At 33.4% G+C, this 18,080-nt stretch overlaps 1 protein-coding gene across 2 annotated transcripts in view; it reads left to right on the top strand.

Moving 5' to 3' along the window:
* FSTL5 (follistatin like 5) overlaps positions 1-18,080 on the top strand; it is a 332,447-nt gene that overhangs the window by 241,171 nt on the left and 73,196 nt on the right. For both annotated transcript variants that reach the window (XM_074822912.1, XM_074822913.1), the window contains exon 8: positions 12,190-12,310. In XM_074822912.1, coding sequence (XP_074679013.1) covers positions 12,190-12,310 — 121 coding nt within the window. The remainder of the gene's footprint in view (positions 1-12,189; positions 12,311-18,080) is intronic.

Below are 18,080 nucleotides of genomic sequence, written 5' to 3' on the forward strand. Positions count from 1 at the left end.
GCATCAATAATGCGCATCTAATTCTCCTTTCATGTATGCCTGGCTATTGTTGCGCTTTAAACTCTAACCAGAAGTAGGGAAGTTGAAACAGTGTTCCTAAATAATGCCTAGTTTGGTTTGGTATAAAAATTTATCCTACCTTAGAGTAAGAAAGAATCAGGTGAATTTACAGACGATCACTGAATTTGCACTCTTTCTTATACTTTTGTGGGTAAAATGAGATAGAAGTGACTAGATTTTTGTCAGTTACTCAAAAATACTTACGAAATATGCTTTTGCTTTGCTGATGATTAACATTTTCTTCTAGAACTTTCTGAGGAAAATATCTTAACATTTTCCAATGTGAAGTCTTTTCATATAGATTTTTAATTGAACACTTGAAGAGGAGGGGAAAAAAAAAAGAAAAAAATTTTCAACCCAAAATAAAATTCAGAGTATCTTAATAAAAGAAAACATTCTCACTCACTCTCATCTGAAGTAGGTTATCTTGTCTGGTTTAAAATCAGATTTGAGTGTCCATTTATTCTTAAGAATTTTGATAATAGGAGTAATTATGCATTTCATTTCAGATTGTCCAGTTACTTAGTTGGGATGAAACTATTTCTTCCTATGTAGAACATGTGCTCCTTCCAGGCAAAAGTCTGTCTTTGCAGGTCTGTTTGTGTTAATGAGAAATAAAATAGAATTGCCATACTCTGCCACAGTAAAATATCAATGCCATTCCACTTTTGTCTATGAGATATTTTAGATTTTGTGCAGCAACTTGGCAAACGTTAGGACTTCTGTGAAGTTCCTGCTATTGTCACTTATAGTTAGTGGAAGATGACTGAAATCCTGTTTTGCCTTCATGTTTTTGACATGATATACATTAGTTTTAACATCAGAAAAGAAATTAATTCATGAAAAAGGCTTTGAAGTTTAAGCTGTGAGTGCTAAAAAATTAATGTTTTAAGTTCTAGTAAAAGGAAGGCAGGGGAAAAAAAGCCACCTTTTCTCCCACCCTTCTGTATTTAAGGTCTTATTTCTGACATGAATTCTTTTATCAGTTAGCAACGGTTGATGATAGGGTTATAATTAGAGTAAAATACAATTGAAACCAAGGGTTAGCTAGAGGGATCAGCGATAGAAAAAGAACTTCTGTGGATTTCAGTCTTGCAAATAACACTGTACTGTATATAAGAAAAATTTGTATGATGGTATTTCAGTAATACAGTTATATATGGTGACAATAGCATAGAAGCTTTCCAATGAATAATGCTGTCCCATTGTTTAATATGAAAGCATAGAACAGAGGTGAAAACAGAAGGTATAGTATATATAGCTTCATGGTTCATAAAGGACTTGTACTTCTAATGAATTTTTGGGTCCATTACAGAAAGCCATAGTTAAAAAAGCAAAAATTAAATACAGGAGACAAATATAAACAATAATGGTATACTGAGAGGTATATATAAGAATATATATTATCTTGGTAGATCTCATAGAAACTTGAGGTCTGTTAACAGAGTTAACTATTGTTGCAACAAAAGAGGATTACTTATTATGATTGGCACAGCGGTAGTGAAATTGAAGCAGTGGATGTCTCACAGAGGAGAGAGCCTGTTACTCTCAATTCAAAGACAGCACAAGAATATGGTCATGACTCAGCATGATACTCTGATTTGCATATAAATATTTCATATCAGTGTTTTGTGTAACTGGAATTCATGGTCTTGGTTTCAATTGTGCAATTGAAAATACTTGTGTTTGATTTTTTTTTAAACTGTTAATAATGCATAGGAAATACATGTACCTCAATTAGGCACTTTGCTTCAAGATAATAGTTTACTAAGAATTTTGCAACTAGCAGGATATGATAAACTTTACATGTAGAAAAAATTATGTGAGTGTTTAATAGGAACAAAGTTGTTAAATATCAGCAAGATTTCTTTACTTTGTTAATAACAACCAGAAGATATTAATGACCACTATTCTCAATCCCTTTAGGAACTGGGGAATTTCCGTCCTCATTTCTGTGACTTGAAGACAGACTAGATCTAACAGAAAGATATGTATGAGAAAGAAGAAATACAAATATCTTAACTGGTCATAATGTGTAGAAAAGATAAAATTTTGTTAGTTCAGCATTATGCTATTGTATTTGTGTATGAACAACCATCAAAATATATCATACCTGTAGGCTTATTAACTTTCTTTATAACATCTTGGCTTCATATTAGTAAAAGAACAGAAATCATACTTGGTACAGCTCTAGACAATGTTTGTCAGTGCCACCACATGCTGAAACATTTTTTTTAACAGACAACTTTCTGAACACTGTAATTTGTCTTGTTTTGTACCGGGACCTCTTGCAATAGCTTATAGTTTACCTGATCAAAAATCATGACCAGAGGATACAAAGGCTCTCACTAAAATATATCATCACAGTTCATTTGTGTAGAGAGGGGAAAAGAAGGAAAAAAAAAATATCCTACATAACTAGTTTCAGTGGTTACACTGAAAATCTTGAGGTAGCTGCAATTTACCAAAGCTTTTTGTGATAACAGATTAGACTGATGAACATGTAATGCTGTATTAGTGGATTGAGCAAAGGCAATGTATGTGATGCTTGCAGATAACCAAGATTGGTATTAAATGTAAATTGTCTCAGCTAATAAAAATACACTTTTTATTAGTGTAATTCAGCCTTTGCTTGTACTCCAGCTCATACTAAGTGCTTAGTTCAGATGGACTGTGATTTGCTCTTTGCTTAAAAGACTCTAAGAAAAGTATTTTTATGAGTATTGAGTCTGTCATCTGGGCTAGAGCCTTGTTAAGTGATGCTGCTGTGCTAGCATTCAAGCTGTCAATATTTTGATGTTATAAGTAAAGAGCAAAAAATGGCAGTGGATGGATGTCACTCACTTTGTTGTATGTATTCAGGTGTATACTTAAAAATCTTTTGTGTAGCAATTCCAGTCAAGATCGTTCTTAGCATATATATGCCCATTTCTTATATAACATACCTGATAACAAACTGGCACAAATGTCACTGTATTAATTATCCAAGTAACATGTGTGACTGGCTCTCTTTTCTCTCTACTTTTGTCTGGAGGTCATACATTAATGCTGCATATAAAATATGTTATCATCTTAAAGAGAATTATTAAAGTTACAGTACGCTTTTTCTCCCCTTTGTACCCTAAGAATAACCTAAAGTGAATCATTCTGATTTTCAAAATCAGGTTGAAGGTACTAGATTTATTTTTTTCTTTTTTTCCCTGTACCTCCTCTTCAGCTACCACATGGTAGGAAATTCCCTACCAAACTCTATCTTTTTTGTTTTAGGTAGCTTTCTCTGCAAGATATTTGAAAACTGTATGTCTTTGACAAGGTATTTTATTGCCCATTGGTTTATCATATGTACACAGAGTAGTGTGTAATAAAACAAAATTTGTCCTGCAGAGCTTTTGCAGACTGCATAAGGCTTGAAGACACTCTACCTGCCTGTCTGTCTCACTCCTGGATAGTTCAGAAATACATGGGACAGACTGGATGAAAATTGGATGAAAATTTTAGTAATATGAAAGTTAAAAGGGTTAATTTTTTATTGTTTGTGGATTCTCTTGAGTTTGTAAAGAAACATCCTGAGAAATTTGTTTCTGTGAAATAAAATGAGTTCTATTACTTTAAGATGAGTGCAGTTCAGGAACCGCAAATATGAATTATTGTCAACATAAGAAAAAGGGTTTGTACTCATGAAACTAAAACTGACACCCAGTATTTTATGCAATAGGAAGATCAAAAAGTCCAATAAACTTTCTACATTGAAAACAAAAGTGCTTGTAAGCTAAGTGATGGAAAATAAATTCAATCTTATCCCAGTGTAATTACGAAGAGTTGATGTTTTCAGAATCAGTAAAATTTATGCAAGGATTTCTGTACACTCTTCCTACAAATAAAAAGTGTTTAAAGAAAGAAAGTAGAAATGGGGATGCTCTTGTCAAGCTTATTCCAAAAATCTGGCCTTAAATTGAGTCACCTTAAAACATAAATTGGTTAATACTTCTCTGGGGCCTCCTAGCACTTATACATCACTTTGGAATGTGATCTGATACAAGTGAACTGTACAGTGCAAAGCTAGTTTCTTTTTGAAAATCTAGCTTCATGTGTAATAATAAATACATCTGTAATTAAAGCCAAACTAAAAAAAAAAAAAAAAACAAACCACCAATTTGGGGGAATTGTAATAAACTCTGGTAATTGGGTAATTATAAATTCATGTCACTGGTTATGACCTTAAATTTAAAAATCTATGAGAAACAAATGTCAAATAGCTTTATCTGATTAAATCCAATTGTATAACAATTCGTTTTGTTAAAAAGAAGTAGAAGTTAAATGGTATATGAGTCATTCTGAAGATCTCTGTGTAACATGAACCAATAAAAAAGACAGCTGTATCAGAGCATGCTGAACTTTCCATTTAAAATAAGCTGTATCTACTCAGTTGGAGATTTTGAATGTCTGAATAAATTAGCAGTCATTATTGCAGATTCATAGCAAGATAGCATAAAGTTACAGAGTATTTTGGGGAAGTAAAAGATTAGTGATGTTTTATGGCTAGCCTCAAGTGCACTAGTACTTTGGCAAAGCTGTCACTTATGTCTAGTTCATATCTCCCATATACAAGATCCAAATTCTCTTTACATGACTATGTATAAAATGAAGTTGTTATTCTCACTGGTGATCTAGGAGTTGGGGGTTTTATGGTGCTTTTCAGTGTGGTCCCTCTTCAGGTTCTTGGGAAGCTTGTAACATTATTAGGTTTCGAAACAGCAAAACCAATTTTTAATCAACTACATAGTCTGAAAATCACAAAGCAAGCTGCTGCGTGTTTTTCATAGAATAATGGTTGTTACCATGTATTAGATGTTGCTATTTCCTCATGAAGTGAAATGGCAGTCCTTACTGTGTCCAAGAGAAGGAAAAATCATACATCTCTACTTACTTAAGTAGGTACAGTGTTATTCTATTTATTTGTTGTTGGATTTCTCAGATTGGCTGAATACAGGTAAATCCTGTTCAAGTAATGGTTGGGGCTCATGCATTACAAAGTCTTATTTTAGGAAGTGATAATAGAGGGTCATCTCTGTATTGATTATTTGTAAAACAAGCTTAGGAAGATATGCACAAAGACTTCCTCAATCTGCATAGTTAGGTGTTCTGAATTACTCACTGAATGATCACCTTTTTGCCCTTTGGCAGTAAAGTGATGCTAGCAAGGCTACCTTGCTGTGCTGAAAAACAGCCTTTGTAAAAATCACTCCTTTTTTTTTTTTTTTTTTTGTTTCCAGTCTCCTCAGCGTCAATAAGCAGAGGGACCAATGAAATACTTACAATGCCTAATTATAGCTAGGAAGTTTGTTTCCATGGTCAGCAGAGAAAGGTAGGCGGTAACTCAAGCAATGAGCAAAGGCAGATCCACTGAACTGTCTCATGAAAGGATTTTGCTACCTTTAGCTTTCTCAACTGACTGTAAAAGAAGATTAGAAAGATTAATTTCCCTTGACTAAAGTTAGCCTGCATTAATAACCACAAACTCTTTTCTGGTGTTACATTCTTCAGAACAGATTTTCTTTTAAGATCCTGTGACTTTCTACTGTATATACTGTATTACTACTCACTATATTAAGCTGTGTTCATTCTTCCTTTAAGCTTTGACTGGATTTACAAATTTCTGTCAGGCTGGTTCTTTAACCAGTGGATTTACACTAGATTTATTATTTGTTCTTATTGCAGCTGTAAAATATGAGATTGAGAGAAGACACACAAAATTTGTGCTTAGGAAATTTAGGTTTTGTTTTCCCTCTTGAGCTAGAAGGAAAACTTAAAAAATCTTGGATTTGTGCCAGACTCAATTATTCTCAGATTTCTTTCTGACATGCAATAGCAAACTGCAGAGTTGCATTGCTCTGCCAACATGAACAGAGAAACTGATTACTTGGAAAGTAGGAGTTGTAACATTGACATTAGCATGAAAAGCCTGAGCTGAATTTATCTGGCAAACCAAGCACACATCAATAAGTATTTTAAAAATGTTTCCAGTTAACCCTCAAAAGGTTATCTGGTCTCTGTGTCCTTGTAATAAAGTTACAGATACTGAAAAATGAATATGTAAAATATGAACAAAAATGTGACATTAGTATTACTGGTACTTCCATGAGTCAGCTGAAATCAAATGAAGAACGTGTGGAGGGATGCATAGGAAAAATTGGGATTATGAATACTGACTGCATTTTACGAGCAAACAGCTGTTGTTTCAAAAATATCTAGATGGCTGCAATTATTGATGCAGCTTTCCCTTAGCAGACCAATGCAAAATTTTAATTCTTAGGTGCAAATTATTTTCCTGATCAGTTCCAAAACAGGTGATTTTTTTTCGTTTTCCCATAAGAAAATCAAGATTTCCCTTTGAAAAGGAGGAGGGGGAAGTCCCCACCCAAATTGTGTTGTCATCATTACTGACCTAGTATAACAGTGTTACAGTGTTTATATTTTTAACCATCATTAGAAAAAAGATACTAACCAATACAATTTTATTCTTTGTTGTAGGTTTGTCAGAGACTGCAAATAGAAATACAGGTTTCATGTGTAATCAAAAAGCTATTAATTTAAAATATTTGGTGCTTTCTAATTCTATTTATTAAGGAAACAGTTCATTTTTTTCTGTCTGAAGATAATGTAACTAAATATTCACATCTCCAGTTCTCATGTCCTCATTCCTGTATTCTTTTCTTTATTGTTTTTGTTACCTTTTCCTTTTTTTCTTTCCTTCCCCAAAGTGTGGATTTTTGGAGTTAAGCTTAATATTTTGAAGTTCTTTAGAAGCTGAAAATTTTAAGGCCAGAAGATTGTATCAATTCTTTCTTCTGACCTACATGAAACATGCCCCATAAAATCAGTACTCTGAAAATGTGTAAGTGTAAACTTTGGTGCATAAAAATCACCTTTTTACTGTGTACCAATGTTTAGGTACTGGTGTGCGCTGGTGTTCCAGAAAACACACATAGAATTCATCAGCTGTCAGGAACTGAGCTTACAGAGCAGAAAAGACTCTTAACCAGTTCACAGATCTCTTAAATACAGTATGTTCAGTTTTGTAAAATGTTTGGATCTCTGTGTAAAAAGCTGAGGCTGAAATGCTTGTCAGGAAGTTATCATCTAGGCCTGAAAAATTACAAGAGTAAAAAAAAAAGTAGTAGAAGCCCCCCAGACAACAACCAACCAACCAACCCCATGTGAAAATCAGGAGAATATTTCCTGGGTTTTGAGTTAAAGATGAATCCTTTGTATCACTCGAAATGTGAAAAGCCCAGGTACCAAGCCCTAGTTTGAATTATGTACCTTAATGATTTAACTATGGTGTACCTATATGTTATTTGGGACTCTAAGCACTAGATCAAAACTTATTTTGTGAGGCAGTTAGACCTTCTTTTCTAGAACAATCATGTTTTCTGTTTTAAAAAAATAAAATAAAAAAATGCCTTCAGACCACCTAAATTTAGACTGCATTCTCAATTCAATTTTCTGAACTTAAATTCTTTGAACCGGATTCTCAGTTTCATGTTACAAGTGAGATTTGGGCGGGGAACAGTATGGATGCACTCAGCAGAAAGGAAAATAAAGACATGATATTTTTCATTTTGGGGGAGATATTTTCTGGGGGAAGGTTGTGATCTCTAGATGAGAGAATACTCAGGATTTGGAGTACAGAAGGTTTTTATACAAAACAAAACAAGAAGTTATTTAAGAGAGCAATATATTGACAATAAATTAACTATGGTGTAGAAAAACCCCACAAACCAAACCAAACCAAACCAATCCTAGTCTCTATGATAATGAAAAAATTCAAGTAGTCTGTTTCATTATACATTCTCTTGTGGGGAGTAAGCTGGCAACAGTCTTTCTAGAGCTGTTAATGAAGAAGTGCATGCAAATGATCATAGATTCTCTCATATGCAAAGTATTAGCATACAAAAGCAATTTATAAAACCAAAGGAAATAATTACTGATTTAAAAACAAAAATCACCTTTAGGTTTCTGTTGTATTAACACTGAGACAACTAAGCAAAGATTCACTGTCAAATGTCACTTTCCATAATCCTTTACTTGTTATTTGTGACATGTATCATGATTCTCAAATGTCAAGTCATCCAGTAGAACAGAGTTGCAGTGGGATCATTGTTAAAATAATTGTTCAATTCTATCCTTTTTATGCATGACAAAAATAATTAAAGTTTCTCAATTTAATTGTAGGAGTACCAGGCCATTTCTATTTAAACATTAGGCTATTTAACAAAAATTGATCTTGTAGCATTGTTTTTCTGGTCATCAAATATTTTCTCAAAAGGTAGGAAAACCCTTTTCTATATGTATTGCTGCTGTTATTTGAAAGCTCTGGTTCAGTGATGCTTGTGTGTGTCTGTATAAATGCAGTTTTTATCAGTGACTTAGCTTGTGAGTTATTCTATAAAACACTAAATATATGTCAACATTCGGTGTCAAAGATCTCTGTTTATACTTCACCATACCTTTCCAAATGCTGCTTACAACATTAAGTTCTCTTTGTACTAAATTGTTTGCTTTCATTAACAAAACAAACATTGAACTCAGTATAACAATAAGCTAGGCACATTTGTTTTGTAGTTGTAAAAAACCCAAATCAAACAACAAAACTAAAACCGCCACACCAACAAAAATAGCCATCCATATGATTCAGACTCTCTGAGTGATGAAGTGATGATGTCATGTGGGAATCCTATTGAAATACTGATGTCTCAGTAAAATAAGTGCAAGGATGTTTTATCCATGGTTTCTATGAAAAAGGAGAAGCCATAACACAGACATCCATTTACTTAGAAAATAACTATGGTACCTAAAGATATCATCATGCCACAGTGAATCAGTCAAAGGTCTGGAATTGGTAAGTGTGCTTCAAAGCAATATCTAATAACTTTGCATAAGGAATGTTAAATTAAACTAGTCTCCAGACTGTATTGTAGCAGCTAAATGTTAATATACTCCATCCTATGACTTATTTTGTTCACAAATACCTTTGACAGAGATTAGGCCAAAAATTTCAGACAGCAAAAATATTAGCCATTTGCTAGACAAAATATAGGTACCTCTAGTGTGGCTCTTTTGAACATCTGTTCTTCATTCTTCCACTAATAACTTGATGAGCAACATTTTGAAAACATTTTTAGCTAGTAAGGGGAAAAAGTTAACTGAACTTACTGATTCATACACTTTAGAAAGAGATAAAGAAAAATATCCAACTAGGAAGATTATTGGAGTTATTCAGGTGGGGTTTTTTGAATGGAAATCCTGTTGTATTAGTTCGCATAATTGAAGTTAAAAAGTAAGCATTAAAGGTTTTTTTATTATTATTTTTGTAATGATGATTTACATAATGGCATATTGAAGACTTGGTAGAAATATTGTCTGTGTAACTGAAGTGCTAATACAGAAAGCTATAGTTAATTTAGGAAAGGCATGTTATTGATTGACAGTCTTACCAGATAGGTTAATTTTTAGGTGGGTTATTTTCTTCTCTCAGTGAGCAGCTAGCAGAATCATCTGAAGCACAGGGCTCTGCAATGTGAAATTTAGTTGACCAAACACCTTTGGGCAAAGAAATACAGTGAGATATATGTTTTCTGAATAATATTTTAAGTATATTTATGGTAAGAAAATAGAGAAATTAAAGATAAATTCATCTAGATTTCAATTTTTACATTTAAATTTCAATCTAAAAGAATACTGAAGATGTTACAGGGAAAGGCAGCTTGAGTGAAATATGAGCATAAAATCACTGAGGTTATGTTCTCTGGGAAAGAATCAAAACTGGAAAGTGGGGACTGAAAAAAGTGAATCCCAAAAAATTAGGAAAGTGTTAGATGAGATCATGAAATAATGTAAGAATAGTCATAATAGACCAGAGGTTAATCTAGCCCAGTATTTTGTCATTGATAATGTTCAAAGGATAGAATGTAAGAATAAGGCAGCACATAGTAATTTTTTTTTATCAAAGTTCTTTTGCTGTGCAGCTTACAGACTCCACGAGTGAGGTGTTAAGGAGATTTTGAGGAATTTACAGAGAAGGCTACAAAATTGGTGAAGAACTGGTTGGGGATATAAAGGTCAGGGCAACCTTGGCTGCAGTGACCATGGGATGGTAGAGTCGAGAATCCTAAGAGAAGGCGGCAAGGCAAAAAGCAGGAGCACAACTCTGGCCTTCAGGAGAGCAGACTTCAACCTGTTCAACCTGTTCAAGGACGTGCTTGGAATATGAGACCATGCTGAAAATAAGAGGAGTTTAAGAGAGCTGATTGATTTTCAAGGATCACCTCCTCTATGCACAAGAATGGTCTGGCACAATAAACAGAAAATCAAAGGCAGCCAGAGGGCTGTATTAAAGAACAAGGAGCTCCTGACAGAACTCAACTAAAAATGAAGAAAGGTGGAAGCAAGGACAGGTGGCCCAGGAAGAACATGGAGACACTATTTGAATGTGCAGGATTAGGAAAGACAAAGCCCCCCTGGAATTGAAGCTGGTGAGGGACATGAAGAGCTTCTACAGGGCTTCAGAGCTATATCAGCAGCAAAAGGAAGACTATGGAAAATACGGGCCTGCTGCTGAGTGGGGTATGGGACCTAGTAACAAAAGAAGTGGAAGAGACTGATGTACTGAAAGCCTCCTTTGCCATGGTCTTCACCAGTAACACTTGCTTTCTGGAATCCCAGATCCCTGAAATCAGTTTACAAAAGTAGTGCTTCTGTAATGAATCGCTGTATCTAATGAGACATGTAGATATTGTAGGTTGGTGATTAACCCTATTCTAATGAATTGGACACCTGTTGTATACTTTGGGCTCTGTGTGTGAGCCTCTGAGTGTGTGAATATTTGTGTTGCATATAATTACAATGTGTATATTATATAATACTGTATCCTGTGGTTAATCATAAGGAGAGGATATTTTAAGTTATTTAAAGATTTTAAAGGCTATTTTAGAGGCTATTTATGTTAAGGAGTATAAAATGACTGTAAGATGACCATGAATAAGTTTGAGATAAAAATAAAAAGGAAACTGTATTGTATTCATATTAAGAAGCTTTGAAACAGCTTTTTAATATGCAAGAAAGGTAACTGAGTTTATGATAGGCTATATTAACATTAGGCATACAATTTCCAAGGTCTTTTCCAACCTAGAAGATTCTGTGATTCTGTGATTATAGAGTATGGGTTCCCTTCAGGAACCTGGGCTGACTTACATACCATAGAAGATCTGGCATACTTTTTCCTGTCATGAAACAGACTGTGTTTTGCAGGTTTTTCCTCATAGCTTGTACACTTTCATTTCTGAATTAAATATTTTACAGCAGAAACTATCTACTAGGCTGAAAGACATTTTTTCATAGTTTTACATTTCTATTTTATGTTATTTGCTGTTTTATGTAAATAAACTGCATATATAACAATAAAAGGATTGCTGGGTGAGACTGAAAATAAACTAAATATCAAGAAGTGTCCTAGCAGAATTTGTACAAGCACTTTAGAATGACATGACACTTTGACTATTAAATGTTCCATACAATAACTGGCATAGTTAAAATTGAACTGGGAATCAAAATGAAGGTCAAATTTGGTGCTCATACAGTGGAACCTATATGCCAATTAACAATATATAAAAGGGTGAAGTTAAAAATTGTGACTTAAATTGAAAAAAAATTAGGATTTTTTTGGTTTGTGTATCTGCTCATTTCAAAGGTTGACCACACTTCCACAGGATGTCATTTGCCTTGTTAAATTGTGCAAAACTTTAGTTTTTCTATTTGATCAGATCCAATCCTAAATCACTTTCCTTCTGCAAATAACTATCATAGCTAAATAAACAAACATTTTATGTCTGCAGAGTTTAACTTGTTGTTATAGTAAAAATTATATTTTCTTTTACAGACACAGTATATGTGGCAAGATCAAACAATTCCACTATTCACAAATATAATATTTGGGTTTCAGATTGCTGTCAGCTATTCTGGGTTATGTTTGATATTTGCATCACAGCTTTGTTGCCAAGATGACGAGCATAATTACTGTAGAGATGCAGGCATAATTATGATAATCCTGTTTTTAATCTTTCCCGGTAGGATTTTGGAGATGATGGGTCCTTGTACATTACTAAGGTTACCACAACTCATATGGGAAATTACACCTGCTATGCTGATGGCTATGATAAGCTCTATCAAACTCATGTTCTTCAAGTGAACGGTAAGGAAAAATGTTCTAATTACCAAGCCATAAGCGACTTGGATTTGGATTTTGTTAAGCAGATCTGTTGTTGCTATTTTACTTTCTTTATATTGTGTTACAGCTTAACAGAAAAAGAGATAATTTTTTTTCCTCATTGTTCTCCTATAAATAACCTTGCAAAACAATAAAACATAATAATTTTCATGTATTACTTTCATATGAACAATTGTTATTAAAAGGAGTAAAGATAGTGCAGAGGACTTGCTGTGTACTGTGAACTGTTCACCTGTGAGGTCTTTTAGTATGTTATCTGCAAAATAAGTGTTATTATATATACATATAGATATATACAGATAAATCAGTTTTAGTATTAATTTAGCAATTCTGGAGACAAATTTGGAAAAATAAGTGCATAGGTCTCTTCTGTTAAGAATGTTGAATTTTAATATAAAATTTTTAAAATGCATTAATTAAAAGCTTTGTAATTGATGTAGGCTTTTAAATTCACGTTTATTATTTTGAAATCTAACCACAATTTACATAGATTAACTAGAGGCATCTGGATTTGAAATCTTGATCTTTACATTTTCCTGTATCTGTTCAAGTTCTAAGCACCACTTTCCTGAACCCTGTACTTGTAACAACTGCACTTAAGTTGTGCTGGTGCCCTGAAGACAGGCCTTTCCCTTATCTTGAACAGTAGTACTCTCTCCTAGCTCTTTTTCCTATATGTATTTTTTTTCCTAAATTATTTGAAGCAGTTGTTCTCCTCCACTGATCAAGGGCCCAAGGGTCCCACAGAACTTTACCCCCAGTGAGGTTTAATGTCTTTTTTTTTTGAGTGACTTTGTGCTTTCCTGTTACTTCAATGTTCATATTTGACTTTTAAGTCTACCTTTCTGCAGTAAACTATCAGTATTTATCATTCCATGTTGATACTTAATCCTATTCAGAATCATGTTTGAACTCAATCTTCTCCTGTAAATTTACTTTGCATTAACAGGCTCTAACTTTCTGTAGAAGCATACTCTATACCTAGTTTCTTGGTCTAGACAGCACTGCTGCTGCCATCATTTTTTTTGTTAATTGATAGTCAGTTATAATTGACTTTTCTTGACATCTCTTATCCAAAAATGCTGAAAAATTTTCTGATACTGATATCTTTCATTGATATTCACACCAAAAGCAGTTTCCAAGTTTATTTTGTCTATTTTGTCTATTGTCTTTTAATAGCCATTTTTTCCCACTTTCTGTTGTTAATATCCTTCACATTTTAAATTACTTTGATGTTTAGTGGTTGTTTGCCATTTTCTTAACATGTTGTCTGCCATTGTGTTTCTCCAGGAAACTGGCTTAGAATATCTATCTATCTATCTATCTATCTATCTATCTATCTATCTATCTATCTATCATCTATCTATCTATCTATCTATCTATCTATCTATCTATCTATCTATCATCTATCTATCTATCTATCTATCTATCTATCTATCTATCTATCTATCTCTTTTAAATTTTTTTTTCCAATTTCTTCCCCTTCTGACCCCCAACATTTTGTCAATGGAGTGTCCTCCTTGATCTAATGCATGGCATCAACATCTTTTCCTCCTTCAAATTTTTCTTCAAGGACTGTTTTCTGCCGTTTGAAGTCAGGTAGCAAATACTGACTAAACTAGTGAGTTTAGTGGCTAAACTAGCGAGAAGACTGAATTGCAGTTTACTCATATTTTAATTCCTGCAGACATAGCAGAATTACTGGTGAGTTGAGCACATTAGAAGGTCCTTGACCAACTTTCTCCTTCTGTTTTATGTGTTCTGGTTTACCATAATTTATTAACAAATTATATTCTTTTCAACATGTTCTCTACCAATCCTAATGTGTTAATAATATTGAAGAGGATCAATGGTTAAAATACTGTGATTCTTCATGTTTGGCTCAGTTCAGCATACAATGAGGCAAAACTGCACTTAAGTTGAAGGTTTTCTGCAAGACTAGAAAATCAAGAAACATAATTTGGGAGAGGTGAAGGAGGACAACTGTAGATTTTTGTGGTGATGAAGTGTCTGTCAGGAAATTGTATTTTTCATCTAGAAACCACTGTAAACCTTTATGGTGCCAAAGGCAATCACTAGCATTACTCCTCTGTATCATTCATATAAATTTAAGGTTGTCCAAACAAATTGACTAGTCCATGTTTGCTCTGCTCAGATAGCTGCTGTTTCACAAGTTGACACTACAATGGTACCTTCCAACATGATTTGGATGTTCATTTTTTGCGGAGCAAGGAAAAGGAGAAAGGAGTCCGTTTGAGCAACAGGAACATTTGCTGTGCATATTGTGTATAAATGGAGTTAAAGCCATTGAGATTAAAGGTCTAACGAACAGCTCTTCCACAGTTTAGATCTGTGCTTTTAAGCAGTAATCTTCCTAAGGACAGGCATGATGGTCAGTACTTGTAGCTATGATAATGGCTAATTAATATAATGATACTTGTATTAACAGGAGAATCAGACAAAATGTAAATGAGATAATGAAGCTTTGTTTGATCACAGAGATCTAATGTGAAGGTTCAGTGAAAACAATGTAATTAGATTTTTTTTCTTGATTTCCAGTTGTGTAAATCTATATATTTTTAGAAAAAATATTTCTGTATTTTACATTGACTACTTTGCAGATATTATATATATAATTTTGGTTTATTTTTCTTTTAAGATTAAGATCTTTAGGAAATTTTTTTTGAGTTTTGCTTTGACTGTTACAGTAGTAAAGAATAATGGGCTTCCTTTGGAGTCTTAACAATACAGATAATGAGCACTGTAAAAGTGTAATGTAAAGTGCACATGTAAAGTAATTATTGTAAGCAATATTATAATAAGTTGCTATTTAACCCTTTTTCATATAAACTATTAAAAAAACCCCAAAATACAGAGTTGTAACGGGGCAGGAGTAACTGTTTCATTAAATAGTGCTAATTATTAACATTTACATAGTACTTAAAACTTCCAAAATTTATAATTTTATTACTATATGATTCTGAGACTATATGAATCTGAGCCTGTCAGTTTGATTTTTATTTTTTTCCTCCATATATCTGTGATATTGAAATTCATTCCATCAGGTATTTTTCCTTTACTGTTGTTGACATCGCGTGTCATAAACACCATGATTTAGAAAACCTGTTCTCAGATAATGATTGGTGTATGTGATGGTCTTAGTATCACTGAAGACATAGAGCTATGCAATTCAATCTCCATTAAAATATTTATAATATCAACTCCATAATTGGTTCATTAAAATCTGTCTTTACTTAATTTGTATTTCAGAAGGATTTGTATCATCTCCCTTATGCTTGTTTATTAGCCTCTGCTTTTCCACAGCAGCCATTCAAAAGTTTCTAGGGGAATGCTGGTAGAGTTCTTCTAAACAAAGTAGTAAACAGTGGTCAGAGCAAAAAATCTGTAACAAACTAAGATATATTATGGGTTGTTGTATTTGGTAGGGGACCACCTGTCTCTAAAATGTCCTTTGATGGTATTATATTCAGTTAAGCACTTTATATGCTAATATTCAGCTATTTAAGAGAACAGAAGTGTATACATCAGTTAAGTGAAAAAACAATTTGAATAATAAACCAAGATATTTTTCTTGTGTTTATGTTATTGTTTATGTTAATGGAAGTGTTAAAGGAGCATTATAAAAATGATTACTCTTTCTTGTTATTACTGTTCTCAGGATAACATGAATGTGATATCTACATCTGACACAAAAAAAAGCCTTGAAAATTGCTATTGAAAAAGCTGAAATACCTAGAAAGCTTGTGTTTTCTCATTAACTCAATGTTTATCATGTTACAGATCTATGCTGGTCATAACCAGATGTTAATATTATTGATCACGTTGGCAGTTATAGACATGATACTTAGATGTGTTTAAATATTTTTTTATAACTCTATTTTAAAAGCATATATGTCTTAGAGGCTAGGTTTTTCGAAGTGTGAATTTGAGGAATTTCGCTTTTGGAAAGATGTTTCTAGACAAACAAAAATGTCATTAGGCATATTATAAACAGAAGGGAAGACTGTCTTCAAATTCAAACCTGCTCCAAAAATGGTATGAGTTTATGGTGTATGTTTCAAATCAGATCACTACATATGTAGCATGAATGTGACATTTTCATTTCTGTTTCTGTGTTAACAATGGCAACCTACTCCCTGAAGTTTCACATTTACAAGGCAATTTTTTGCAGAGGGGTGACAAGAATTTTCCTCACCTTAGTTCCAAGGCAAAAGGCCAAAAGTACTTTAAGGTGAAGAGAGTCCAGACCCTCAGCCAGATATAAATCAGTGATTTATAGTGTCTGAAGAACACAGCACCTTTGTTTTTCCAAACAAAATATCTCAGTTTAATCAAAAATTAGAGTTATCATATACAACAATAGAAGAACCTAGTTCATTATATATATCACATGTTTCTTTTCTTAAACACATACATTCTCCCTGGATTACAAACAACTTGAACAGACTATATTCTCTCTTCTCCCCATCCCATTCCATTAGACCTGACTGAAATAATCTTCAGGAGGGTTTATATCAATTGTAAGATGTATTGAATAGTTACCTATTCACCATATTTCAAACCAACAGTCTCACATGGCTTTTTGAACTGAATAATACAGGATACAGGATTAATTTGATTGTATTATATATGATTTTGCTAAATACAATCATGCAATGTCTTCTCTCCCCTCCTTTTTTAACCTATGTAATGACCTCTCCCATATAAAGTAGGCTTCTTTACGTTAAGATATTAGAACATTCCTCTTTGATAGTCAGTGTGAACAATCACATTATTTGTGTAATTAAAATTTGCTTTCTGGTAATATTTATGGTCAGTTACCCAAAAAAAATGACTGAAATGAACCCAGAGTTTACATCTAGCTTGTCATATCAAATTAACTTTTTAGACTGAGCCCATACTGCACTAATATTTTAATTGTCTGCCTGCCTCAGTTGCACAGTTCTTGGCAGTATATTACAGGTACGCTTCAGGATAATATAAAATAAAAAATTATAATGAAAAAGAAGGGTTGAAAAACTTTTCTAGTGCTATAGATAACCTATCAGACACAAATTTGCTGAGGAAAGTGGGAAATGGCAGCAAATGGAGGAAAAAGAGGGCAATAAATAAACATTAGTGTCATGCAAGTACCTCTGTGTATGGGAAAACACTGCTGAAGGGAACAGGATCTACTACAGAAATATGATATAGTAGAAGAAAATTCAGACCTGCTTTCAATTGAGCAGGTCCTCACCTTCACATCTCCTAACTCTTGAGTAGTTAATTTAGCAAGGATAGCATCTTGTGATACAGGGTTTGATTTTGTTTGTTTGTTTAGGAAGTATTTGATTTTAGTTATATTTTCTAAAACTTTGCTAAGAATACAATTGCCCCGAAAATATCGTCTGCCTTTTGCCCTAGCTAAACTAATACATTCCTTTTCTATTCAGTGAAAATTCTCCAAAATTGGACTGTTTAAAAAATTTCTCTTCATACACACTCAGAAGCCTGTCAAGGTGTGGTTGTTAAATACCTGTAAGTTTTTATATCCATTGAGAATTATTTCACTGGCACAAAAAAGACAAGTAATATCCTATCATAGGTAGTGAGAATGCAATGAGTTGCAATGCCTTGCTATTGGTCCTAAAGGTTATTTGTGTTGCTGAGATGCTTGAGAAACTGATGGCAATCCTGTCTAAGGAGATGGAGCTCCTTGTACTTCTCGAGGCAA

The sequence above is a fragment of the Strix aluco genome, chromosome 4, assembly GCF_031877795.1.
Source record: "Strix aluco isolate bStrAlu1 chromosome 4, bStrAlu1.hap1, whole genome shotgun sequence".
Classification (NCBI taxonomy): Eukaryota; Metazoa; Chordata; class Aves; order Strigiformes; family Strigidae; genus Strix; species Strix aluco.